The following is a 27,682-nucleotide window of genomic DNA, read 5'->3' as shown; positions in this document are numbered from 1 at the left end:
GATTTTAGAAATAGCAAAAATACGATTTTTTGTATATTTTTACTCAAAATGCTCAAACTTCAACAGCATGTAACATTTGAACCCCGGGGTTTAGAGAGTTGGTCCAGAAGACTTTTTTTCATGTCTCGGCGAGATCTTTCGAAAAAAGTTGGTCCCGTTCGTGTACATCCTTGGACCAGCTCCCATACAAATTTGCCCATTCTCCTTTAGTTCGAAATTGCGCCACCAGGTGGTGTTCAGGCTTTTAGAGGGCTGACAATCCTTCAACTGAATGAAGTCGTATTGAGTTCAGTTCCTTGACAAATTCCTTTGGACCAACCTAGAGAACTGTATTCCAAGAGTTCCACGTTAAGGTGTTCACGCTCAAGACCCTGGCCCGAGTTCCCCTAGCTCCAGCAGTCGTAATCGGGCACTGGGGCACGGTACAAGTCGGTTGGTCGGTTTGAGGTTATGTCATCGGGCACGTCGTTGCGATACAGTGTTGAGGCAGGATTCTAAAGTGACGTCATGCGGAGATCCCGCTGGATATCGCTGCTGGTTCAGCGCGTTCTGATAACGGTGGCCGTGTTCTTGGCGGCAATGTTGGTGATATATTTCACGGCCATTAACCCGAGTGAGTGAAGTTTTTGTTTGAGTGTGCGGTTTTGTTTATATTTTGGAAGTTTGTTGGTTGGGCTACACGCCGAAATAAGTGCGACAGCGAAATTTATTTTTCGTCGGAGTTCAAGGAAACTTTTAAAGGGTTACAGCTGAGGTTGCGATATTTGGTCCGTAACGGTAGCGAAGCTTTAGTGACAAATTGTTGTAAATTTAATTATCTTCAAGTCTTTGGTGGATATATTCTGAAATTATCTGCTTCAATATTGATAGGAAGTGTTTCTAATTATCACGATTCGCGTTTCATTTGCTTCTCAACTAAGTTATACCAACACAAAATATCGGAAAAGTTTTCCAATTAATTTTCCAACTTGAGGGTTTCCCTCACACGTACTCAAGCATTCAACAAGCAGCCAAATCTCAAGATTAGTCTCAACTCTCGGTGATGTGTGATCGAATTATGTGCAAACCAAACTCACTTAATTAGCAGCTGTTACTAACTTGCCGAACCCGACTTTCATGTTCCCACCCGAGACAAGGGTGTCGAAATTTGTGGGAAAATAAATCGGTATCGAATGCCGGCCCGACTCTGTATGTTCGGTGCTCAAAATAAGCACAAATATCAGTCAAAAGGTTTCCCCTCCCAAACGAATATCGGGCATTGCTCGAGCATGTTCTACAAGCGATTGTGCCATAATTCTATGATCTCCGCCATAATTAATCCTGAGTGATGGGACGATCCGTCAGGCAAGCCGGGTAGGAAACGGGCGGTTTTTTTTAGGAGAAATTCGTCAACCGGCAGCAACCTGGTAGTGGCGGTTTCCGACGAGAAGAAGCGAAATTCGTCACCTTGAAAACGGTCATTTTGAGGTGGAAAAGGAAAGTTTGTTTAATTTTGTGATCGGCGAAAAGAAAGTTCTCTGCTTGACAACAGTTTAGGGTAGTAAAAAAGGCTGAAAAATGAGAATACGATAAAATTCCATTGTGTTGTAAAATTTACCATATTGTTAAAATATTACCGAACATATTTTAAAATATTGAAAATCTAATTTTGTGATTGAAAAGTGACAATTGAGTAATTCTCGCTGAAAGTGGACCACTATTTACACAAGGTGCTCAAAAATCAAAAGCAGTGTACTTTTCCAATAGCCCCCACCAAGTTATGAACGAAACCATGTTTGGTTGGTTAAATTTGTCCTCACCTCGGCGCCTAGAAGCTAAAACATTTTTTTAAATTGGTAAATTTTTGACTTAGGCGCGTCTACAAAATTGGATATAACTTTGCAAAACATCAACAAACCCTTGATGTTTAGGGGTGTTTTGGAAAGGAAATGAGCAGAGATTTCGAATGCACTTGTCAGAAAAATCCCGTTCCATACATTTTTTAGCCACAAAACACCAATGTATTTTTAAAAGTCATTTTTGAAGACCGGCGCCCCGCTTTATCGAAAAACTGACAAATCCATTCGAAAGCTGAGACGATTTCACATAAAGGACCAATATATCTAAGGTGTATGTTCCTCCTATCTTTTTTAATCTAATTTTGATTCTGCGAGCGCAGCGCTCCGTTCGCATTTCGGGTGCCCAAAATGTTGCAATTTGCTTGCCCCATTTTAAGGTTTTGTCAAAAAATACAGGTGCTCACTTTTTAAATGATAGTTTATTGTCCAAGGATCAAAATGCACTTTCGATAATTGACCAATATTTATGTTTTTGGGTTCTTCCAGGCAATTTAAAGTCGAAAAATTGTTGTTTTTAACTTTTTTTTTGTAAAATGCTGACTTACAATTGGGAGGACTTTTTTTTCAGTAGAACTAATGAATGTAGCATGTATGAAAATTTCACTACGAACAAACGCCTTTTCGATACTCCAGTGCCAAGATATTTTAGTTTACGTGAGAAAAAAAGTGCCAATTTTACAAATTTCTCAGAATTAACAAGCTCGACCTATTATTTACATGCGGCATATGTTTTGGAGGCCAGAGTATGGTTTCTTATATATATATATTAGGGTGGGTACGGATTTTGAAAAGTTCTCAGATCAAGTTCTGGTGTGGTTTCCCTTGTAGGGCATATCCATAGGGACTCTCACGCCAAATTTCAGCTCATTTGGTTGAAAACTGGCTTGTCTCAAGCGAGTTCAAGTTTACATGGGATTTACTATGGGAAATTTTGAATTTTCGTTCATTCGCTCCTACAAGTCTGGGGAAAACATGTAGAAACTTCTAGGATGGCCAGAAATGAGCGGAATCGTCTGGAGAACAACTTTCCCTAAGAGACCAGGTCGATACGTTCAACCCCCATCGAGCTCAACGGCAATAAATCCGGGGTTTTCGGAACCAACGGTTTTCCCCAGAAAAGCATCAAATTTTCCTTAGCATGCTATGAATGCTAGATGAACACCGCGACGCCACATGTCAAACAGCTACCACGTGGACTAGCATCGCCTATGAAAAATTACTTTTTGAACTATAGAATTATCATTTATGGTGATCCTGTTACTATTTAGCTGTATTCTAAAGCTCCAAATAAGAAAAACACTGTTATGTTGCAAATTTTATAATCACGTGGTAGCTGTTTGACATGTGGCGTCGCGGTGTTCATCTAGCATTCATAGCATGCTAAGGAAAATTTGATGCTTTTCTGGGGAAAACCGTTGGTTCCGAAAACCCCGGATGTATTGCCGTTGAGCTCGATGGGGGTTGAACGTATCGACCTGGTCTCTTAGGGAAAGTTGTTCTCCAGACGATTCCGCTCATTTCTGGCCATCCTAGAAGTTTCTACATGTTTTCCCCAGACTTGTAGGAGCGAATGAACGAAAATTCAAAATTTTCCATAGTAAATCCCATGTAAACTTGAACTCGCTTGAGACAAGCCAGTTTTCAACCAAATGAGCTGAAATTTGGCGTGAGAGTCCCTTTGGGTATGCCCTACAAGGGGAACCACACCAGAACTTGATCTGAGAACTTTTCAAAATCCGTACCCACCCTAATATATATAGTTATTTTGGTCTCTGAATTCGGATCTGGAATCAAATTTCAAATTAACAGTTAAATTTGGAGCCACGCCCAAAAGTTATTTGCGGTATTATGATGCAGTTTTAATCGCTAGTGAATTCGGTCATACTTCATCTTTGCTCACCTTTAATTGATATTTTACTCACGGATTTTTTTATGGAGATTGTTTTTTTCAACTTCTGATTGTTTTGAGAGGCCTCGTGGCGCGGTGGTTAGCGGCTTCGGCTGCCGATCCCTAAATGGCTATGGGGAATACACGCAAATAATATTTGAGCGTGGCTAAAATATCACCGTTCACTGTTTATCTGAAATTTGATTCCAGATCCGAATTCAGCGACCAAAATAACTATAAGAAACCATACCCCGACCTACAAAACATATGCCGTATGTAAATAATAGGCCAAGCTTGTTAATTCTGAGAATTTTTTTAAAATTGCCACTTTTTTTCTCACTAAAATTCAAATATCTTAGCGCTGGAGTATCGAAATGGCGTTTTCTCTTAGAGCAAAATATTTGTGGTGAAATTTCCTACGTGCTACATTCATTAGTTCTACTGAAAAAAAGTCCTCCCAATTGTAAGTCAGCATTTTACAAAAAAAAAGTTAAAAACAACAATTTTTCGACTTTAAATTGCCTGGAAGAACCCAAAAACATAAATATTGGTCAATTATCGAAAGTGCATTTTGATCGTTGGACAATAAACTATCATTTAAAAAGTGAGCACCTGTATTTTTTGACAAAACCTTAAAATGGGGCAAGCAAATTGCAACATTTTGGGCACCCGAAATGCGAACGGAGCGCTGCGCTCGCAGAATCAAAATTAGATTAAAAAAGATAGGCAAGCTTCCCTGCACCGTGCGGTACACGCGGTTCAACTGTACCTCGGGTTTGCTTTGCGCCTGCTTTGTTCGGTTTACACCCGTACCCGACTCACACGAACTGAGGGTATTTTGGTTCATCGTACCAGCGCACCACGACACTCTCGGTTCGCCGCGTCGGTTTTGTGTCTGGCACTCACCCATGGCATGAACCCGGTATATTTGCCAAGGTACTTCACTTGTTACGAGCCGAGGTACGTGCCGTGGTACGCGCTGACGGTACAAAACGGGTTCAATACCACGACACGTACCACGGCACGCTGGGTTCATGCCATGGGTGAGTGCCAGACACAAAACCGATGGGGCGAGCCGAGAGTGTCGTGGTGCGCTGGTACGATGTACCAAGATACCAATACATAAATGGGTTCAGGCACGTACCGAAGCTAGAAAACCAAACCCGCGGTGTGCGTTGGCACTGGCGCATGGGAAGCTCTTAGATAGGAGTAACATACACCTTAGATATATTGGTCCTTTATGTGAAATCGTCTCAGCTTTCGAATGGATTTGTCAGTTTTTCGATAAAGCGGGGCGCCGGCCTTCAAAAATGACTTTTAAAAATACATTGGTGTTTTGTGGCTAAAAAATGTATGGAACGGGATTTTTCTGACAAGTGCATTCGAAAGCTCTGCTCATTTCCTTTCCAAAACACCCCTAAACATCAAGGGTTCGTTGAAGTTTTGCAAAGTTATTAGCAATTTTGTAGACGCGCCTGAGTCAAAAAAATACCAATTTTAAAAAATGTTTTAGCTTCTAGGCGCCGAGGTGAGGCCAAATTTAACCAACCAAACATGGTTTCGTTCATAACTTGGTGGGGGCTATTGGAAAAGTACACTGCTTTTGATTTTTGAGCACCTTGTGTAAATAGTGGTCCACTTTCAGCGAGAATTACTCAATTTATTTTTGTTCAAGAGTTAACTGAACAACTGATCAATATGACAAAAAACATAAATGATTATAGTTTGGTTGCACCTTCAACAAACGATTTTTACTGCCAATACATGGGGAGGAATTTTCTGATCGATATGGTGTCTTTAGCAATATTGTGGATAGTGAAGAGCATACAGGATAATTGCCCACTTTTTATTTTTTTTTTCTTCACGAAAAGTGTGTTGACTATTTTAATATGTTTTAGGTTATTACACGGCGGCGATTTTGTGTGAATTAACTTTTTTAGGGAGACATTTTTTCAGAAAAGTATAGGAAAAGTACTAAATTTATTTTAAACTCACTAAACTAATTTTTATGCGAATTAATTTTGCGATCAATAAGAACGTACTTTGTTATAGTTATGGCAGTGAAAATCGCACAGTTTGTTGCAAATATTTAAACTGAAAAAAATGAGGCAGTATTTTAGGTCCTTTTAAAATGTTAGGCTTGGTTTTGAAAAACATATTTGGAGGATCGGATAATTTAACACAGCTTTATGTTTTTTGCCGGGACCCGTGGTGTAGGGGTAAGCGTGGTTGCCTCTCACCCAGTCGGCCTGGGTTCGATACCAGATGGTCCCGGTGGCATTTTTTGAGACGAGATTTGTCAGATCACGCCTTCCGTCGGTCTAACCTAGAGGTTATGTCGTTAGCTCAGTCCAGGTGCCGGAGTCGTCTCCCTGGATCCTGCCTCGCTGGAGTCGCTGGTAGGCAGTTGGACTCACAATCCAAAGGTCGTCAATTCGAATCCCGGGATGGATGGAAGCTAAGGTGTAAAAAGAGATTTGCAATTGCCTCAACAATCAAGCCTTCGGACACTTAGTTTCGAGTAGGAATCTCGCAATCAAGAACGCCAAGGCAATACTGTAGAGCGAATAATTTGATTTTTTTTTGTTTATGTTTTCTAAAACCTCTTAATGCTTTTAGTTTGATTTTCGTGTCAACTATGAAAATTTCAGAGAATTTAGATTTTTTTAAAAATGTCGTAAACAATTCATGGCTCCATGAATTTAGTTTTAGCTTAACATGAGCTAAAAAATTGTCTTTATTGGTCTCCTAAAACTTATCAAAATACGTTTTTTTTGTGAATTTAACTTTATGCGGAAACCAATAATGCAAAATGGCTCGTTTCAAACAGTTTTTCTTAGATAAGTTGCAACAGTTAGATTTTATTTTATTTTATAGGATTATGGATAAAAATTCCATTTTATAGTTTTAAAATTTATTTATTGGTTAATTCATAAATTTTTTTATGATATGTTTTTAAATTTCGTTTTCTGATTTGATTTCTCTTTTTAATTTAATTTAATTTTATTTATTTCACTAATGATTTTTCACGATTTTATTGAAGCTGATCTTGGTGGAGAAGAGTTCAAACTTCCTCAAGAAGCAGTTTTCAACAAATTTTCAAAAGTTTTTAAAGTTAGTTAACTTTTTTTAGTACTCTCAAAGTGTCATGTTTTTCTTTATGAACTGCATCATCGGAATTTTTGAACAATTTGTGACTATGTTACAAGTTTTAAGTTTTATTGAAAAAGAATTCAAAAAAATCTTCAGATTTATAGGGATTTTCAGTAGAACAAGTTTCGTAGTTAATTTGGAAAATTCAATAAGCATGCTAAAAATCGATTTTTCAAGTGAAAAAATTGATATTTTCAAGTGAAAACATCAATTTCTCATGAATTGAGATACAATTTTGAATATTTTATCAAATTAACACTCCTCCGTCCAAGGCATCCAGTACTTACACGAACGACCAAGGCGGAAAAAAAGTTGGAACGCTAACTTCAACTCGCTGGTTCTCAGCCAAAACTCAACCAATCTGGATGATTCCTTTTTCCAGAGATTTGTACGGATCTCCAGATGAGCCTAGAACTTTGCAGATCTCGATTTGATCAATCCTCTAATTACTACGACTAAATTAGTCGGAGCAACTTTTTTTCCGCGTGTATTTCTGAAAAGCGACTCAAGCGGGAACATTTTTGCTACGCTGCAAAAACACAATAACTTTGCTAAAATGTTAGCAAAACCCATAAAATTATACATCAAAATTTCCGTTATGATCTCAGGATTGTGATGAGCTTCTCAAATTTCCATTATTTTCTCAAAAAAATTCACAAAACTACGTAAAACTACAGAAAAAATAAAAATGCCTCATTTTATGACTAGAACTTTATGGTAAAATCATTGATTTCATTGAATTTTTTCATGAAAATGTTTCAAATGATCTAAATTATATGTTTCAGAATCATTCTGAGTGTGTTTTTTCCTGAATACTACAAAATTTTACCAAAACTACGTAAAATACAGAAAATTTGATACATTCCTTTATAACTTTATTTGCTTCATGGTAAAATCATTGATTTATTTTATGAAAATGTTTCAAATGATCTAAATTACAAGTTTCCGAATTATTCTGAGTGAGATTCTTACTGAATACTACAAAATTTTACCAAAACTACGTAAAATGCAGAAAATTTGATACATTCCTTTAGAACTTTATTTGCTTCATGGTAAAATCATTGATTTATTTCATGAAAATGTTTCAAATGATCTAAATTACAAGTTTCCGAATTATTCTGAGTGTGATTCTTACTGAATACTACAAAATTTTACCAAAACTACGTAAAATACAGAAAATTTGATACTTTCCTTTAGAACTTTATTTGCTTCATGGTAAAATCATTGATTTATTTTATGAAAATGTTTCAAATGATCTAAATTACAAGTTTTCGAATTATTCTGAGTGAGATTCTTACTGAATACTACAAAATTTTACCAAAACTACGTAAAATACAGAAAATTTGATACATTCCTTTAGAACTTTATTTGCTTGATGGTAAAATCATTGATTTATTTTATGAAAATGTTTCAACTGATCTAAATTACAAGTTTCCGAATTATTCTGAGTGAATTTCTTACTGAATACTACAAAATTTTACCAAAACTACGTAAAATACAGAAAATTGTATGCTTTCCTTTAGAACTTTATTTGCTTCATGGTAAAATCATTGATTTATTTTATGAAAATGTTTCAAATGATCTAAATTACAAGTTTCCGAATTATTCTGAGTGAGATTCTTACTGAATACTACAAAATTTTACCAAAACTACGTAAAATACAGAAAATTTGATACATTCCTTTAGAACTTTATTTGCTTCATGGTAAAATCATTGATTTATTTTATGAAAATGTTTCAAATGATCTAAATTACAAGTTTTCGAATTATTCTGAGTGAGATTCTTACTGAATACTACAAAATTTTACCAAAACTACGTAAAATACAGAAAATTTGATACATTCCTTCAGAACTTAATTTGCTTCATGGTAAAATCATTGATTTATTTTATGAAAATGTTTCAAATGATCTAAATTATATGTTTCAGAATCATTCTGAGTGTGTTTTTTCCTGAATACTACAAAATTTTACCAAAACTACGTAAAATACAGAAAATTTGATACATTCCTTTAGAACTTTATTTGCTTCATGGTAAAATCATTGATTTATTTTATGATAAGGTAACTTTTTTGAAAAAAGTCGCAGTTGTTCATTTTTTTAAAATTAGTGCCCATGTTTATATTTTTGAATAGCTGAGAAAATTTTCTATATTTTGCTTTTTAGAACTATGTTGATACGACCCTTAGTTGCAGAGATATTGCCATTCAAAGGTTAAAAAACAGGAAAATTGATGTTTTCTAAGTCTCACCCAATCAACCGACCATTTTCTAATGTCGATATCTCAGCAACTAATGGTCCGATTTACAATGTTGGAATATGAAACATTTGTGATCTTTTCGAAAAAAATATTTAAAAAATTTAAAATCATGACTAACATTTCAAAAGGGCGTAATATCGAATGTTTGGCCCTTTTAAAAATATTTTCAGCTTTTCAAAAATATTTTTTTCAAATGTGGGCAAACATGGGCATTAATTTAAAAAAATGAATAACAGCGACTTTTTTCAAAAAAGTAACCTGAAAATGGCTTGACTTGAAAACAGTGCACTTTATAAAAAAAATCACTGAAGCTCTTTTTGATTGCAAATTCGATTTTACATAGAAAAATTAAGTTGAAATTTTTTTGCGAACAATATTTCGATTTTTTTAAAAAAATCTGTATTTATTCAAAAAAAACATAACTCGGTCAAAGATTTATTGCCCATTCTGGAAATTTCTGAAAAGTTGGCATTTGATGTCCTCTAAAACATATCAGAAAATAAAAAAAAATAAAAATAGTGTTTTTTTGCAAATCAAGTTTTAGTGACAAAAAGTGAAATTAAAAATCACCAATTTTTTTTACAGTATTACTTTTTTTCAGTGTAGTCCATTTCCATACCTACAACTTTGCCGAAGACACCAAATCGATCAAAAAATTCCTTCAAAAGATAAAGTTTTGAATTTTTGTATATCATTTTTGTATGAACAGCTGACAAATTTGTATGGAAAATTTAATGAACGAACTAATGATGCAAAATGGCTTCTTTGGGCATAAAAATAGTTTCAGCCGGATTAAAAAAATACAAAAAATAAAATTAAAGAAAAAAGACCGATTTTGTAGAGGACTGCTCCCATACAATAAACTTCCAAAACAATGCTCTACATTCTAATACCAACATAAAATTATAAAAATTATAAAATTTTCTGTATTTTACGAAGTTTTGGTAAAATTTTGTAGTATTCAGGGAGAAACACACTCAGAATGATTCGGAAACTTATTATTTAGATCATTTGAAACATTTTGCATGAAATAATTCAATGAATTTACCATGAAGTAAACAAAGTTCTAAAGGAAGGCATAAAATTTTCTGTATTTTACGTAGTTTTGGTAAAATTTTGTAGTATTCAGGAAAAAACACACTCAGAATGATTCTGAAACATATAATTTAGATCATTTGAAACATTTTCATAAAATAAATCAATGATTTTACCATGAAGCAAATAAAGTTCTAAAGGAATGTATCAAATTTTCTGTATTTTACGTAGTTTTGGTAAAATTTTGTAGTATTCAGTAAGAATCTCACTCAGAATAATTCGGAAACTTGTAATTTAGATCATTTGAAACATTTTCATAAAATAAATCAATGATTTTACCATGAAGCAAATAAAGTTCTAAAGGAATGTATCAAATTTTCTGTATTTTACGTAGTTTTGGTAAAATTTTGTAGTATTCAGGAAAAAACACACTCAGAATGATTCTGAAACATATAATTTAGATCATTTGAAACATTTTCATAAAATAAATCAATGATTTTACCATGAAGCAAATAAAGTTCTAAAGGAATGTATCAAATTTTCTGCATTTTACGTAGTTTTGGTAAAATTTTGTAGTATTCAGGAAAAAACACACTCAGAATGATTCTGAAACATATAATTTAGATCATTTGAAACATTTTCATAAAATAAATCAATGATTTTACCATGAAGCAAATAAAGTTCTAAAGGAATGTATCAAATTTTCTGTATTTTACGTAGTTTTGGTAAAATTTTGTAGTATTCAGTAAGAATCTCACTCAGAATAATTCGGAAACTTGTAATTTAGATCATTTGAAACATTTTCATAAAATAAATCAATGATTTTACCATGAAGCAAATAAAGTTCTAAAGGAATGTATCAAATTTTCTGCATTTTACGTAGTTTTGGTAAAATTTTGTAGTATTCAGGAAAAAACACACTCAGAATGATTCTGAAACATATAATTTAGATCATTTGAAACATTTTCATAAAATAAATCAATGATTTTACCATGAAGCAAATAAAGTTCTAAAGGAATGTATCAAATTTTCTGTATTTTACGTAGTTTTGGTAAAATTTTGTAGTATTCAGTAAGAATCTCACTCAGAATAATTCGGAAACTTGTAATTTAGATCATTTGAAACATTTTCATAAAATAAATCAATGATTTTACCATGAAGCAAATAAAGTTATAAAGGAATGTATCAAATTTTCTGTATTTTACGTAGTTTTGGTAAAATTTTGTAGTATTCAGTAAGAATCTCACTCAGAATAATTCGGAAACTTGTAATTTAGATCATTTGAAACATTTTCATAAAATAAATCAATGATTTTACCATGAAGCAAATAAAGTTCTAAAGGAAAGCATACAATTTTCTGTATTTTACGTAGTTTTGGTAAAATTTTGTAGTATTCAGTAAGAATCTCACTCAGAATAATTCGGAAACTTGTAATTTAGATCATTTGAAACATTTTCATAAAATAAATCAATGATTTTACCATGAAGCAAATAAAGTTCTAAAGGAATGTATCAAATTTTCTGCATTTTACGTAGTTTTGGTAAAATTTTGTAGTATTCAGGAAAAAACACACTCAGAATGATTCTGAAACATATAATTTAGATCATTTGAAACATTTTCATAAAATAAATCAATGATTTTACCATGAAGCAAATAAAGTTCTAAAGGAATGTATCAAATTTTCTGTATTTTACGTAGTTTTGGTAAAATTTTGTAGTATTCAGTAAGAATCTCACTCAGAATAATTCGGAAACTTGTAATTTAGATCATTTGAAACATTTTCATAAAATAAATCAATGATTTTACCATGAAGCAAATAAAGTTCTAAAGGAATGTATCAAATTTTCTGCATTTTACGTAGTTTTGGTAAAATTTTGTAGTATTCAGGAAAAAACACACTCAGAATGATTCTGAAACATATAATTTAGATCATTTGAAACATTTTCATAAAATAAATCAATGATTTTACCATGAAGCAAATAAAGTTCTAAAGGAATGTATCAAATTTTCTGTATTTTACGTAGTTTTGGTAAAATTTTGTAGTATTCAGGAAAAAACACACTCAGAATGATTCTGAAACATATAATTTAGATCATTTGAAACATTTTCATAAAAAAATTCAATGAAATCAATGATTTTACCATAAAGTTCTAGTCATAAAATGAGGCATTTTTATTTTTTCTGTAGTTTTACGTAGTTTTGTGAATTTTTGTGAGAAAATAATGGAAATTTGAGAAGCTCATCATAATCCTGAGATCATAACGGAAATTTTGATGTATAATTTTATGGGTTTTGCTAACATTTTAGAAAAGTTATTGTGTTTTTGCAGCGTAGCAAAGATGTTCCCGCTTGAGTCGCTTTTCAGAAATACACGCGGAAAAAAAGTTGCTCCAACTAATTTAGTCGTAGTAATTAGAGGATTGATCAAATCGAGATCTGCAAAGTTCTAGGCTCATCTGGAGATCCGTACAAATCTCTGGAAAAAGGAATCATCCAGATTGGTTGAGTTTTGGCTGAGAACCAGCGAGTTGAAGTTAGCGTTCCAACTTTTTTTCCGCCTTGGACGGAGGAGTGTTAACCTAGACTTTCTATGCACGTTATATAAAGTTATTGATCTTAGACACACATTTAATAGCTTGTTTAATAGTGAACTTTTCAATTTAAATATCCAAAGTAACCTCACCAACGGTTATTTTGGAATGAATTTAAGCCGCAATTTGTGAGAAACACAGTGATCATCAATCTCACCCCAGTTTACGGTGATTTGCTTTTGGCCGTGAAATCCGGTCAATATCGTGAAATGCCACAATTTATGAAATAAGCAATAAAAATTGCAAATTGGCGTCTAAAAAATTTTTTCCAAACACACCAAAAGAATTTTGACAACTGCCTGGGTTGTTATCAAGTAATGGTTCTAGAAACAATTTCAGAAATCATTCATAGTTTTTTTGTTTAAAAGTTTAGTTTGATATTAATTAATTTAATTAATTAAATTTAAACTGAATACATATAAAAAATATTATGTTTTGTTGCAGCAAAGTAAGCAATGTATTGTAGCAAAAGTATTGTTTGCAGCAAAGAAAGCAATTCGTTAACGGTTTCTTTTTAAAATAACAGAAAATATCTGAAATATTAGAAAGATCACTTAAAAATTTTAAAGAATAGAAAACCAAATACAGCTCATTAACTTAATTTTGAAATCTCTGTAAAATTTTATTAATAAGGGTGGTCCAGTTCAATAAAACGTCCGGAAAATTTAAAGAGTCTATTGTTTTGGTTTTGAATAAAAAAGAGCTATACAATTTGTTAAAATAATTAAATTTTCAATAGAAAAAGTTTCAATAAACTGCTATAAATGAATTTTGCTGATAAATAACAAATCATGTTTTATTTACAAAGCACAAAGAAAAAAAAATCGTTTGAGCTACGGAATGAGAAAGTTATCTGTAGGAAATAGTTTAAAACATTTAGCTTAAAAGTTGATAGATATAAGTAGTCAATAAATATAACTAAATGATTTTTATATATTCTGAAGTTATTCTTATTTGTTCATAACATAAGTAAACGGTTTTGTTTTTTTATATGTTTTATAAATAAAATTTATTCAATATAAATTTGAAGGTTGTTGTATTTTGTAACTAATTTGAACGATATTTAATTTTGGAAAGAACAAGTGCAATCTTCACTGCCAATCTTGCACCAGTCGCCCTTAGACCACCCTAAACGCCAACCGTCCCGGTTGTCCTTTCACTCTAATTCGACGCGGTAAAATACATTTTTCTGACACTTATTACCGTTTCAACACCATCACCAGGCCAAACCAAAATAGATGTCCTTCTCGTCACCGGTGCCTGCTCGGCTTGATGGATATAGATTAACCGGTTAAAGCGCCGTCATTTTGGCCGACTTTGAGCCGACCAAGCGCGAAATCTCCTGTGCGCGCGCGGAGGTCCTTAGGGTGGAGGGTGGAGGTTTTCAAAGGAGAGTTTTATCACCTCAAAGACATGATCGAAGCGCGAGTGAGTAACTGACTGGCAGTCGCTGGCCGCGTGTATTGTTACTGCTAGGGTAGAGGTGCCTGTTTTGGAATTTAAGTTAAATTTTGTATAATTTAAAACTTTATTTTCACATTAAAAAAGTTTAAAGAATGATTGAAAAATTCGTTTTAAATATGATGATTTTCTTTATTTCTAAATTAGTTCAAAATACACACCCCGATAACTTTGTAAGAAAAATCACTTTCGCTGCGAAGTACGAAGGCGGTGAATACCGTGAGAAAAATTTTCCTCAATCTTATAATTATATTTTAAGCATCTAAATGAGCAAAACGCACGCCTCAATGAAAGTGCCGTCCGGCCGCGGACGGTTTGCGACGATTCTGGGACCACGGCCTAAATTTGTGTGCTGTGAGATGGTCAGGAATTGTCAGATTTAAGATACAGGAAGTCGGCCAGCCGTGCAAAATGCCTGTGATGTTGGGTTAGATTGTGAAATCGTGCGAAAGAACAAAGTTCACCATAAATCAAAACTCGTTTGTGGGGCGGGGTTTTTTTGTTTGTTGTTGTAGTTGGACTGAATGGGGTTGATACTAAATGAAGTTGATATGATGAAAATGTAGAGCTTTTAGACAATATACCAAAGTGGCTGTACATTAAGATATTTTCCAAAATTTTGGTTGAGGAAATGATGGAATTTTGAAAGGCATTTTATAAAAAAATAAGGTACTTTATCATTATTAAGGCTGCTACAAATAATTTTAAAAACTATTGTCACCCTCTTCCCCCCCCCCTTGAATTGGCTCAGAAAATTCAAGTGCAATCAGCTGAAATCATTTACCCTGCGTTTATAATCATTTTTAGCATGTTAAGCTTTATTCAAAAATCTTTTGAATTTTTGAAAATGTTTGATGTAGAGTATGGCAAAATGATTTTTTTTCGCAATTTTTTTTTGTTTTCTCATTTTTTTTATTTTTCCACTGATGTTTGCAAAACAACTTAACACATATTAAAACACTTTTTTCATTCAAATGTTGAGAATATGCCTTGTTATTTCATTTTTTATATTCCTCATTTATTTTGTTCAAGATAGGGATTTTCTGCTCGATTTGGTTAATATCTTCAGCAACAATATAGGTATAAGGACAATCATCAAAAAAATAGTAACACTCTACAAAAAAGCGATCATTTTCAATATAAATTTTCCAATACCTCGAAAAAATATATTTTTTTCAAAGTTAACCCTCTACAGCCCAATTTTTCCCGTGTTTAGGAGGTCATTTTGAGCAACTTTTGTTCTACGAAAAACTTTACTTCTCTTGTTTTATGTTTTTCTTGTTTAATTTTTAGTATTTTAATTTACATTTATCTTTTTTTGTTTATGTTTGTTTTTGGTAGTATTTGGCCTACTCTACCACCTAATATAATTACATTTCGTCTGTCTAATTTTTTCATGTTTTTACAGTCACTTTTTCAATTTTTTGCCAGTTTTTCACATTTTCTGCTTTAGAATCGCACCATCATCATTTAAATTGCAAAAAAATGCGTAGAGGCATAGTCTGGGACACTACAAAAATTACTGCATACTTCTTTTTACTGAAAATATAGGAAATGTTAGTGAAAAACACAGCCAAAGTTGACCCCTAAAAAAATGACATTTTTAAAAACATTGGCAAAGTCACATAAAACAAGTTAAACTTCCAACGCTGAAATTTTCTAAAATTTTAAGAGTTCTTCTTTCCAATGCTTTTTAAAGATCAAAAATCGGTTGGAAAATTGTTTTTTGGCGATTTTTTAGATCTAAGCCCGTCTAAAGGCGGGGTTGGGTTGTAGAGGGTTAAGCATAATATTTCAAAAAGTCACAAAATTTACGAAATTGAAGCTCGATTCTAAGCTAGTTGAACATTGTTTTTAATTTTAGCAAATATATGTCTGATTTTCAAAATCTGAAATAAAAAATGTATTGGATTTTATTAGCTATTTAATAAAACAAATTTTCAGAAATGCTGTTTTCGCGTAGATTTGTGCATTTCTTTAATTAAATTTTTCCACTAATAGTTGGACTCTTAAACACGTTTTTTTTAATTTTCGAATTTTGTTTGATGTTTTATGGGACTCAAAAACTTATTTAGTAAAACTGTTGATAGGAACTTGCTTGCTCAATTCCTATTGAAATAGCTCAATACTCGATTTCAGTTGAAAACGTCAAAGTGCTGATATGGTAACATAAGTTTGTTAAGATACAGCCTCAGAATTAGTTTTTTTAAGTGACATCTAATTACCCTGTGATTCTCAACGAACGATAACTCGATAATATTGGTCGATTTTCAATGTTAAAAAATGTAAGTGTTGTAAATTTTTCTGTTTTAATCATTTTTTTAAATTTTAAAATCAAGCGTAACTTTTGAAAAGTTCGACGAATAGATAATTTTTCTTATTTCATATTTAGGACCTAATTTTAAAATTATTTTTATTGAAAAAAAAAATCGATAATAAAAAAACCTATTTTGTTAATCTAACTTTTGGTAAAAAAAAGTAAAATAAAGAAATCGTTCGAAATATACACATTTGTTTTGCGCCTTGTATGGAAAAACTTATGATGCAAAATTGCTTCTTTTGAAATCGGAAAAGCATGGACAAAGTTCCATCTAAATAAAAAAAAAAACAGATATATAAATCGCGGAATGGTTTGCGAAAATCTAGATAACTACTCTTCGTCGCTTTATTTGTTTGACAATATTTTTGAATTGTCGTTTTAAGTTGGTTTCGTTTCAGAATGTAACAATTCTGGGAATTATTTAATTGATATGTAAACATTGAAGTTACAGGAAAGAAAAACATTATCAAATATTACGTAATATTACGTAATATTAAATAAAGCACTCATAGTATTATCTTTTCAGCCTGAACAGCTGAGATTCAGTGTATTGTTGTGAATTTCAACCGTCCACAGAGTAATAATAAAAATAAATTGATTTATGCTCGAGCCGGCTCTGACATGATCTCATAAAACCACCTCAAAACGCATAGGAATGTGCACACAGGACGGGCCTGACTCGTTCTGTCGGTCTTCGTATTTTTCCCGTCAGCCAGCCGGTCTGTAGCCCCTGATGAACAATAAATCTTGCTGCATTAAATGATTTACCATGCACCACCGAACTTCCCGACTCTATATTATTACGATGATCACTCTATTCTGCGAACCGTTCGCTTTTTCATTTTCTCTCTTTGATTTTCGAAACTCTATTTTCAGAGGAGATTTTCAGCCCCTGTGATCGACCCTGCAAGCGAGCCGATTGGCCCCGGATTTGCCGGTACCGGCTCGTCATCGAGAAGCGGCTGATGCCCAAATCTCTGCTGGCGTAAGTTCTTGGGAAGGCTTGCGTTGAGTTCTTTGGAACATGGGATTGAATTACAAAAAAATAACTTCTAGATTTATTCCCCCCCACCCCCCCTCCCAAATTAGCTAAAGAGCTCAAAATTCGAATCTTCACCATTCCCCCAAACAAGGCGAAATAATGCGTTCTGGCTGGTTTTAATTGCAGAGTGGACCATAAAAATATAATTAGAACCACCGACCAGGTCGCGGCCACGACCACCGGTGGACATTTGGCGTGGCAGCAGCAGCGGCACTACTTTCTTGTTAACGGACGCCACACCGGACCGGCGCTGACCGTGTGCGAGCGGGACTTTATCGTGATTGACATCGTCAACCGGATCCCGGGCCAGAGCATCGCGATCCATTGGACGGGCCAGAGCCAGCGGAGGACGCCCTTCATGGACGGGGTGCCGATGTGAGTGGGGCAGGGGGGGTTTTATTTCAGTTTAAGACTTTTTGAAAATTTTCGATGACGTATGACCAAAAAAACTAACGTTTGAAAAGTCCTTAAACATTGATTTTCGACCATTTTTTAAAATGGCTTCATTAGAAAAAAGAACGAACAGGTTGGAAATTTTCTATTTTTAAAATTTTGTTCGAGGAATGGCTGCCGGGTTTAGCATGAACCTATTTTTTTCTTTTCAAAGCTTAGCAACTAATAGTCTTATTTTGAAAGATTATTCGTAATAAATATTTCCAAAAATAAATATAGATCTTTAAATACTTGAAAAACAAAAATATCTTTTTATCATCATAAATTAGGTTTGAGACATTTTATAAAAAAATAAAAATGTATGGCACTTCAACTTTTCAATTCGATTTCGTAATAAATTTTGATTTGGTAGGTTATTTTTTTTTCAAAAAACAATACAGTCATGCCCCGGTTTTGCACGCCTCGGTTTTGCACTGCCCCGGTTTTGATGCGTTCAGCTGCCTCGGTTAAGAACGGTCCAGTACCCATATTGTAAAAACTGAAATTTTGAGTATTTTTTCGAAAATACGTAGTTTTGTAAAAATTTTGAGCATTTTCAAAAAAATGATTTAACATTCGAAATGTATGAAAAAAAATCTGATCATTTGATACCCATATTGCAATAACAATATATTTTTTTGGGTTCTTTAGAGAAAAAAATGCATTTTCAAAATACAGGAAAAAAAACGTATTTTTGTGAAAATTTTCATGAAATTATAATTTTAATGGATAATTGACATCATCTCGATTCCAAAACGCTATATTTTTTTGATTTTTGCATGATTTTTCATACGAATAAAGCCAATGTCTCCCATATAGCCAAAATCCCATAAGCTCTGTGCTTCAGTTATGCACGCCTCGGTTTTGCATCCCCCATATGCGGTGCTAAACCGAGGCACGTCTTCTAGTTTATAAACTATAGTGTACCTTACTTTTTTTTTGTTTAGTACCGTCAGCGGGGGAGACATTGTGCTAATAAATTTATGTATTTTTTTTTCTTTTTTTTTGCCGGAAAACGGGAATTTTTTAACCAATTTTCCCGGAAATTCCTGGAAAATTGGAATTTTATAATACTGGTCAAAATAAGTGTAAGTGTCAATTAATGGCTTGTCTGCTTGTAAAAAAATCAAACCAAGCCGAATATTATTTTATTTTAATTTTTGATCTGTACTTCGAATTGTACCATAAATTATAAATTAAAATAGATTATCATTTTTGTTGATGATAAATGCTTTTTTTGTGGGTATAATGAGTCCAAGCTTACTGAATAAATAATATGAAAATCATGCAGACAGAATGTTTTTCATGACTGATACCTTTTTAAGAACAAGTTTACACCCAAACGAAAAATATATCTCAAAATCTGCAACAGTGAATTTGCTGCAGAAAATGTTATATTTTATTACATTTTTTGCAGCAAGCCCATAGATCATTTTTGCCCGCGTGTAAACACGTCAGCGATCTGCAGTTCTCACCAACACATAGAATGCTGGCGCGTCCCCGAGCAACAATCTAGAGAGAACATTATGTTCGCGCTCTGTCCCTCACCATTCATCAAGCGTCCATGGCGCGGTGGTAGCGTGTCGGATCAGCAACCTAGAAGTTGATGGTTCAATCCTCGTTCTGTTAAGGTTTTTTTTCTGCAATACAATCAATCTGCCGTCGGTAATGTCGATAATTGTCGGTAACGGGCAAAAATGTCATACCCCAATATCGCAAAAAATGCATGAGGACAGTTTTCATGCAGATTCTGATATACTTTCATGCTGCCATGCATCAAAATCATGCGACCGCCGGTTGGGTGTAGTATCAGCTTTTGAAAAATTAATAAAAATAAAGCCAAGCATAAAACTTTTTCCTTGGAAATCTAACTTCTTGTGCTTTTAAACTCGAAACACTTGTTTTATTAAATTACAACTCAAAGTTTTTAAATAATTGAAGCGAGTTTTTGATACGAAAAAGTTTTTTAATGATTTTTTCATTTATGTATGGTTCAGTATGATTTTTAGCTTAATAAAGAATAAATAGTTAAAAGTATTTTCATAGCACAGGGCTGAGCTGTAAGTTAGTCGAGGTTAGTCGTCGACTAACACGTTCTTTACAAAAAAATATCGCCCTCCTTAAACAATTTGGCGCCCTCAGCAGGGCCCAAGAGAAACTTTGCATTTTACAAATATGCCAAGTTGCCGATTTGTGCTGCGCCTTCATGAAAAAGATAAAGCGCCCCCTCAGGAAGCCCCAGGGAGCCCAAAATGCCATTTTTGCAAATTAAAAAAAAAGAGCCTAAGGGAGACATAGCACAAAATGTTGATTTGAATGCAAGTTTCCTGTTACACTGAAACCTCTTTTTACGCGGTACGTTACGTTTTTCTAATTTGTCGATTTCTCTGAATCAACGCAACATTTTTGCTATCTTTTAGAAGCAATTTCTAGGTTTTGTTCAGATCTACAAAACGCTGTTTGAAGCTTCTAAAAATATTGTATGGTTTAAGAGAAATCTACGAAACAAAAAGCGTAACGCCACCGCGTAAAAAGAGGTTTCTCTGTACTTATATTTAACTTTCTAATGCTCATGGCATAAGCATCATTGCTCCATAATTTTTTTTATTTAATACTGTAATTTGTCGAAACTATTAAAGTACATGAAATAATTATTCCATTTTAAATTTTTATCTTATTTGGTCATGCTAAATCAACAAGCAAAAAATCTCGATTTTGCTGTTTGTGGGAAAGGGTTTTTACTTTTTTAATGACATAACACCATTTTTTTTGGAAGCATTCTAAATCAAACCCCGATGGTTTGACACCAACTGTTGTCAAACGAACGGGGTCACTTTTTAGTTTGACACCCCTTTTACACGGAATTCACACACACTACCAAACGATTGTTATGATTGTGTGCGTGAGCGCTGTGTAAAAAGTGACAGTTCGTCACTTTTTAGTTTGACTTTGACCAACCAACGGGGTACAAACTAAAAAAGTGTCAAACGAAAAAGTGACCAACCACCGGGGGTTGAGTGTATAGTTTATGTTTATGTCCAACAATTCTTTTTGTCAAGGTTTATTTTCGATAATATTAATTTCTTAAGCATTCAAAACTGGAACAAGCTATTTTCATCTAAAAATAACTCTGACATACAATTTTCAAAAGAATTGAATTGAAATAAATCAAATATCTGCAAATATTTCATAATTTTTTCTAACTCATTTTCAAAAATTTGAGTCAAAAAGTTAAGAAAATGTATGCTTTCGCTATGTATGTCACGATTTTCCGGGAAATTTACGGGACAGGAAATTGGACGCTCTACTTTGATGTGATACAGGGTTTAACTATATATTCTTTTTAGTTTAATAATTCAACTTTATTTTTGAGAACAAAGATTAAAATTTCAAGTTTTATTTTCAAATTTTAGAAACTAATAGTATCCCAAATTTCTTTTTTATTTTATAATAACTAGACCGTTTCAAATTTGTTTCGAATTTATATCCTCCCTTATAAACTTGGGGCAAAAAAAAACTAAAACTAAAAAAAATTAAGATTGTAAAACAACTGTAAACAATTGTACTTTATAAGACCATCTTTTAAAATTGAGTGGATGATTGGATGCAGAAAAATAACTTTTTTGAGCAATAAAATCGTGAAAAGTTAAAAACAAATCAAATTTAATTTACATTGACCTTTAATAGAAATACAAAATCTGGAAAACAAACAATGTTTTAATTTATCTCACCCTCAATAAAAAAAAATCTACGCTTATAACTCACGGAAATCATGTTCATCAAGATTTTCGAGATCTTACTACCTAATTAATTTAATTCGTTTATTCAGCTAAATCTTGATTTAGTTTCGATGAAATTTATTATTTCTAAAATATAGTTTGAAAGTTATTAAATGCTTTTTTAGAAGAAAATTTCAACTAACTCTAGAAATTTTCAATGAATAAAAGGTTATATGTTGGAAAGTGCTGATTAATGATTAATTATTTGTTTGTTTACTCTAGTTTGCATTTTATTTTATAAAAATATTCTTTTTTTGTTAATAGAGTATTTGTCGATCAAATAACTATTTGGGATGCTAGACTTCTTTTTAATTTAATACTAATACTGAATACGGGTTTCTTTCATCTTTAGGTCATTTGAGAATCAAAGTCCATGTTATACAAACTTTTTTAAAGCCAAATATTTGTATGATCCTTCCAACAGGATAACCCAGTGCCCGATCGCCAGCTACACCACCTTCCAGTACAAGTTCCAGGCGGACCACGTCGGAACGCACCTGTACCACGGCTTTTCCGCCGAAGAGCGCGGTCTTGGCCTGGTCGGTGCCTTCGTGGTCCGTTCCGAGCACGAACAACGGATCCACCCGGTAACGAGCGGTTGCCACCGCCAAGAATTGGTTTGGATCATCGCCGAAACAGATTCCGGAGCGTTGACCATCAACGGCCGGAGGTCGTTTGTGCAGCAGGTCAAACCCGAACTTCGGTATCGATTGCGGGTGGCTTTTGTAAGTCCTTTTGAAACATTACCGGAGGGTTGCCAACACTGGCTGGAGGTGGATCAACATCGGCTGACCGTTATCGCTTTGGATGGTAATCTACTGGAACCGGTTCCGGTGGAGCGGGTCGCGCTTTCCGATGGAGACCGGATTGACCTGATTTTGGAAACGAGTTTGGGGAAGGACGCCATCGGTGGTGACCAAGAGTACGAAATTCGCCTCGTCAGTGTTGCCGGCAATAATGGCAGCTGTGAACAGGAGCATCTTAGATTTGCTTCGTCAAGCTCGAGATTTAAGCTGAAGTACGTGGGAACTGAAGCAGCTGGGACGCAGATTTTGATGAAGGAACCGGATGATGGCGATGGCGCCCGAGGTGAGTTTGGGGAGAGTCGCTTGTTTTGCTTATGTTTTGACCCCCCCACTTCACGGGGTTTGTGCGTGGTTTGGGACACGGGGTTAGGAATCTTGTTTATCGTGTAAACTGTGACATTTGAGTGCATGATTGGGGTGACATTTTCAGGAAGATGTGGGTACAGTCATCCCACATATTCGGAACACCCACAAATTCGGAACACTTTTGTGGTTATTTGTAAATAGGATGCAAAACGCAAATTTTCTGTTGACCCAACTATTTTTAGGACCTTTATTTGGACATTCGCTTGCTATTTCAATAGTAAAAGTAGTACTTTTTAAACAAAAATCTGCCATTCAAGACTATTTTATCCAGAGCAGCAAAACCCTGCCTCCAAATTGCCTGTTCCATGATTGTGGGATGTTATTGTGCCTCCCACAATTGTGGAACACCTGAATTCAACTGATATTTTCACAACAAAGTTATCAGACCATTAATAAAACCAGGGCTGCGGAGTCGGGTCATAATTCAAACGACTCCGACTCCGGCTTTCTGAGATTAGCCGACTCCGACTCCGACTCCGGCTCCGGCTTTCAGCTCCAGCCGACTCCGACTCCGACTCCAACTCCGGCCTACCAACTTTAGCTGACTCCGACTCCGACTCCGACTCCAGCTTTCAACAAATTGTTGGCTCCGACTCCGACTCTGACTCACATATTTTTAAATGTTTCAAAAGTGAGTTAACTATTATGTTGAAAACATTGATATCTATTTATTATTATTTATTAATTAAATACTCTCTATGTGTCATGTTTTTCTGAAGGAAAATAAGTTCGAATCATAAAACGAAAAAAAGTTTCTATGTTACAAACTTTATACGTTTTTGAAACAGAAATTAAAACATATCTTCAGTTTTGATTGCATTTTAAGAACAAACAATTTTGTAAGTAAATTTGGATTTATTTATTTTAGCTAATAAATTTCAATATTAATTTGCTTACTTCTAGGTTGACATAGGGACTATCAAAGTCACCTTGCTTTTAAAAAAATAAAATAAAAAGCAATTAAGCGAAACTATTTTTTAAAGCGCCATGGCTGAAGGTATTGCAAATCAATGTACCTCAAAATTTTCTTCTTGGAAAGGACGCTTTATAAGGCCCTTTTCGGTACTGAAATCTTGAGTTAGATTTGTTCAACGATAATTTGCAACAATACCAATATAGTTTGCATAAGGATCAACACTTTCAGATTTTAGTAGAGAAAAAATAAACATTAGTATAATTGTCAGTTTCTGATATTTTAAACGCGTCACTTTAATTTTTTTTTACTCAGTCATAAACAAAATACGCATGTTACAATGATTGTTACAATCGTTGATTATTTGATGCAAAAGTTATACTGTCAGTGCTTTTTCCGATTTCCGAAAACAGAGATTATAATTTTTCATCTTTTTATGTACCTCCTTACTTTTTCTTGAAAAATTATTTGCTTAAAACCTCCAAGACATTCGCTATCAGGGTAAAATATGACTGTATACTTTTTTTTAGAATGAATTGGATTAAATTTGGTCAAATTTGATTTGAAAGGGTACATAAATATAGACAAAAGGAAGCAGTCAAAAGTCACTTGAATATTTCTGACTACAAACCCAGGTTATCATTTAGTGATCATAGTAAAATAACACAATTAGAGCTTTCCAATCACAATAAAAATGCTTCAAAACATAATGGCATCTGATAAATCTCATTAAAAAATATTAAAAATTAGCAACGCAGTGCATGCGACTTAAAAAACAATTAAAAATATAAGAAGTTTTGTGAATCAACCTGCATTATATCAAATATTGAACAATAAAAAAATATTGAACAATACAAAAATTGTTGTTGAATTTAAGATAACTCCGACTCCGACTCCAACTCCAGGTTATCAGAACTTTCTGGCTCCGACTCCGACTCCGACTCCAGCTCATAAAATTTAGCCGACTCCGGCTCCGACTCCGGCTCCGACTCCGACTCCAGCTGTTCGAGTTTTGACGACTCCGACTCCGACTCCGACTCTGACTCCGACTCCGGGTCCCCAAAAAGACCCGACTCCACCGACTCCGGCTCCGACTCCGACTCCGACTCCACAGCCCTGCATAAAACAATACTAAGCTTGAGTTTTATTGGTTTCAGAGTGTTAAGTCATTATTTTGTATAAAATAAGTACTCCTGGGGAGAAAAAAAAAGACATCGTAAGAAAAAAGTGTTCCGAATTTGTGGATTTCAAGGGTCAATGTTTTTCTTTAAAATTGATTAATTGATTAAATGCAAGTTGCTTAAATAATTTAACTTGAAAATCTGCTAACAATAGGCAGCATTTTTTCAAGCTGTTTTTTCTAAACAAAATCCCGAAATTTCTCATGACCAGTCCCTCCTGTGAGAAGTGGAGTTTAAAATTAATTTAAACTTAATACTCTCTCTCTCTTTCAGCACCCGCTGCCGCTGGCAGTCATCCCGACTGGCAAGAACAGAAAATCACCACCAAGTCAGACTTGGACCAACAACGTCCCCGAGGGTTCAACGCCGGCCGGTTGATGTGCGATGTGCCATCTTCAGCGACTGCTGCATCTCCGGCGGGCCAGATTTCGCCGGATCAAATTTGCCCACTTGAAGATGGTGAGGAGGTTCACCGAGGGACGAGTTGGGACCATTTTCCGGCGGAACTTCGCGACGTAGATAGGACGATTAGACTAGTTCTGACGAAGAGGACCGTTCAGCGGGAGATTCTTGGAGGTAAGCGAGTTTGGCGAAAGTTTCACGGAAGAAACTTTGCCAAAAGGGTTTTATATTTAACGACACACTGACATAGGGTGGAGGTAAGCATTTTCTTACCAAAATTACCCAACATCTGGTTCCTTATCCCCAAGTTCATGATGAAAGCTGTGAAAGTTTCATTTCATTAAGCTAACTGGTCCCGCTGGATTATATGATGGCCATGACCTGTGGCTTCAAGTCTTTTTCAGCGAAATTGTTTCAACCCACAGCCATCCTGTCCGAAAGTTAAGTTTGGGTCTTTTTGTACACTGAGGTGCTAGGGGGGCACTCGAGGTATTAAACAGGATTAGTCGGCAGAGGAAAAACAGCTGTCGTCGAATTAGGTTCTGGTTATTGTTTTGTGGATAATCTCTTCCGAGAAGCAGGACTGTTCAGAAAAAATCTTTGATCGGTGTTACGTTTTTATGTTAAGAACTTAACTTAAATTTCCTTCTTTCCTAGAGAGGGTCAATCCTTCATCTGGTGCAGGGTTCTCCAACTAAATTCAGGACGTTGTGCTGCGCTGTACTTTTTGTTCTCGTGAACCCACACCCCTTCCTTCGTTCATGTTTTCTGTTTCTAGAGCTATTTCAAGACATCTCGTACTCGGTGAATGGATTCAGCTTCGTCTTTCCCACAGCGGTGATGTTGCGAAAGCTGCTCCCGGCGATTCGGCGGTCCGGCAGCAGGACAGGTGTTGAAGACGGCCAGCTTCATACCTGCAGTGGCAATGGCACTGGGAACACTGGCGGCGGACGGTGGATGCCAAAAAAGTGTCACCAGTTGCCGCCGGACGAGTCGTGCGAATGTGTCCACGTTGAGCACGTGGAAGCGGGCCACCGGGTGGAGCTGGTGCTAATTAACGAAGGTGAGGATTTTTTTTTTATTCTGTACTGATTTGTTTCAGATTTGCGGTGACCTACTGACCGAAATTGAGGACTGTCCTTTGAATTGCATTTAAAAATGACTAGAAAATACTTCAACCTTTCAATTTCCAAATTATCAATTTATCAATTTCTTTCAAAGGTTTTTGTATTTTTTCCTCATGTAATTCTTAACCCCTTCCCCCACCAGATCCGGACTCAGCTCATTCGTATCACCTTCACGGGCACTCGTTCTACCTCGTCGGAGCGGCCCGTTTTGATGAGGGTTCGCAGCATCAGCAGGTGAGTCTTGCCCAGTTTGGCTTCGATCCAATTAAGATCCCACCCGCCATTGGAATCCTTATTTATTTTCAGCTGGACCAATTGCTTCGGCGGAACTTTGACAGGCCGGTGCGACGGGACACGGTCCGCATCGGGCGACGGTCGCTGGTGGTGCTGAGATTTGTGGCCACCCACGCTGGACTGTGGCTGCTGAGGGATCTTGGAGCGGAACACGGCTGGTCCCGGGGGCTGGATGTGCTGCTGGTGGTGCATGGGAGGGCGGGAAGGGCGGCCGTTGAAGACGAGTTTGACATTCCTGGGGATTTTCCCACTTGTGATAGTTTTGTGGGGCCAAAGTATTTTTTGATTTGAGGGTAATAAATTGATGAAATGAAGGTTGTATGATGTTTTCAATGACCACACAATCCAAAGACTAATGTTTCACATTCGCGTCAAATTTTTATTGCTGTGAGACCTGTTTGTAATAATTTATGGTTCAATCATATCAATTGTTATGTGAAATGATAAGGGAACATTTTTTCAGAAGCAGGCAAACGATTGGATGGCGTTTTTAAGCGATTTTGAAAATCACATTTTCAAAAAATCTTTTCTCCGGAACGGCTACACCAACCATGCTTCTCCATTGAATTGTGTTCCCAGTACATTATGCTGGAGACGTTTTTTCAAAAAATCATATTCACCTTTTTTTGACAAAGAACTTTGTCCTAAGGTTTCTATACGGGGTGTCAATCCAAAATTTTCGCGAAGCGAAAACGTTACGTGACGAATTCCCCTCTCGGCAAATTTCCCCTCTTTTTGGTGCACGCTGGTTGGATGAGCGAACGTTTCCCAATCAGTCAATATAGAGACGTGAGATTG

General features: G+C 35.0%; 1 protein-coding gene across 2 annotated transcripts; it reads left to right on the top strand.

The window, feature by feature from the left end:
• Positions 1-385: 385 nt before the first annotated feature.
• On the top strand, positions 386-27,428 carry LOC120412566 (uncharacterized). 2 transcript variants are annotated; one of them, XM_039573071.2, is made up of 8 exons: positions 386-613; positions 17,419-17,527; positions 17,711-17,959; positions 22,220-22,884; positions 25,335-25,637; positions 26,242-26,526; positions 26,733-26,824; positions 26,897-27,428. In XM_039573071.2, exons 1-8 carry the CDS (start codon positions 508-510, stop codon positions 27,173-27,175), a joined length of 2,088 nt encoding a protein of 695 aa, XP_039429005.1. In that variant the 5' UTR covers positions 386-507; the 3' UTR covers positions 27,176-27,428. The 2 variants fall into 2 exon arrangements, with proteins under 2 accessions (XP_039429005.1, XP_039429006.1); XM_039573072.2 differs by having other exon boundaries at positions 387-613; positions 26,299-26,526; positions 26,897-27,427.
• Positions 27,429-27,682: the final 254 nt, after the last annotated feature.

Source organism: Culex pipiens, chromosome 3, assembly GCF_016801865.2.
Source record: "Culex pipiens pallens isolate TS chromosome 3, TS_CPP_V2, whole genome shotgun sequence".
Taxonomy (NCBI): Eukaryota; Metazoa; Arthropoda; class Insecta; order Diptera; family Culicidae; genus Culex; species Culex pipiens.
This window is presented reverse-complemented; position numbering and strand designations above follow the sequence as displayed.

Coding starts and splice junctions, on each gene's coding strand:
- LOC120412566 (XM_039573071.2), top strand. CDS start 508: ATGCGGAGATCCCGCTGGATATCGCTGCTGGTTCAGCGCGTTCTGATA. Junction 17,960..22,219: donor TTCATGGACGGGGTGCCGAT/GTGAGTGGGGCA, acceptor TCCTTCCAACAG/GATAACCCAGTGCCCGATCG. Junction 26,825..26,896: donor AGGGTTCGCAGCATCAGCAG/GTGAGTCTTGCC, acceptor ATTTATTTTCAG/CTGGACCAATTGCTTCGGCG.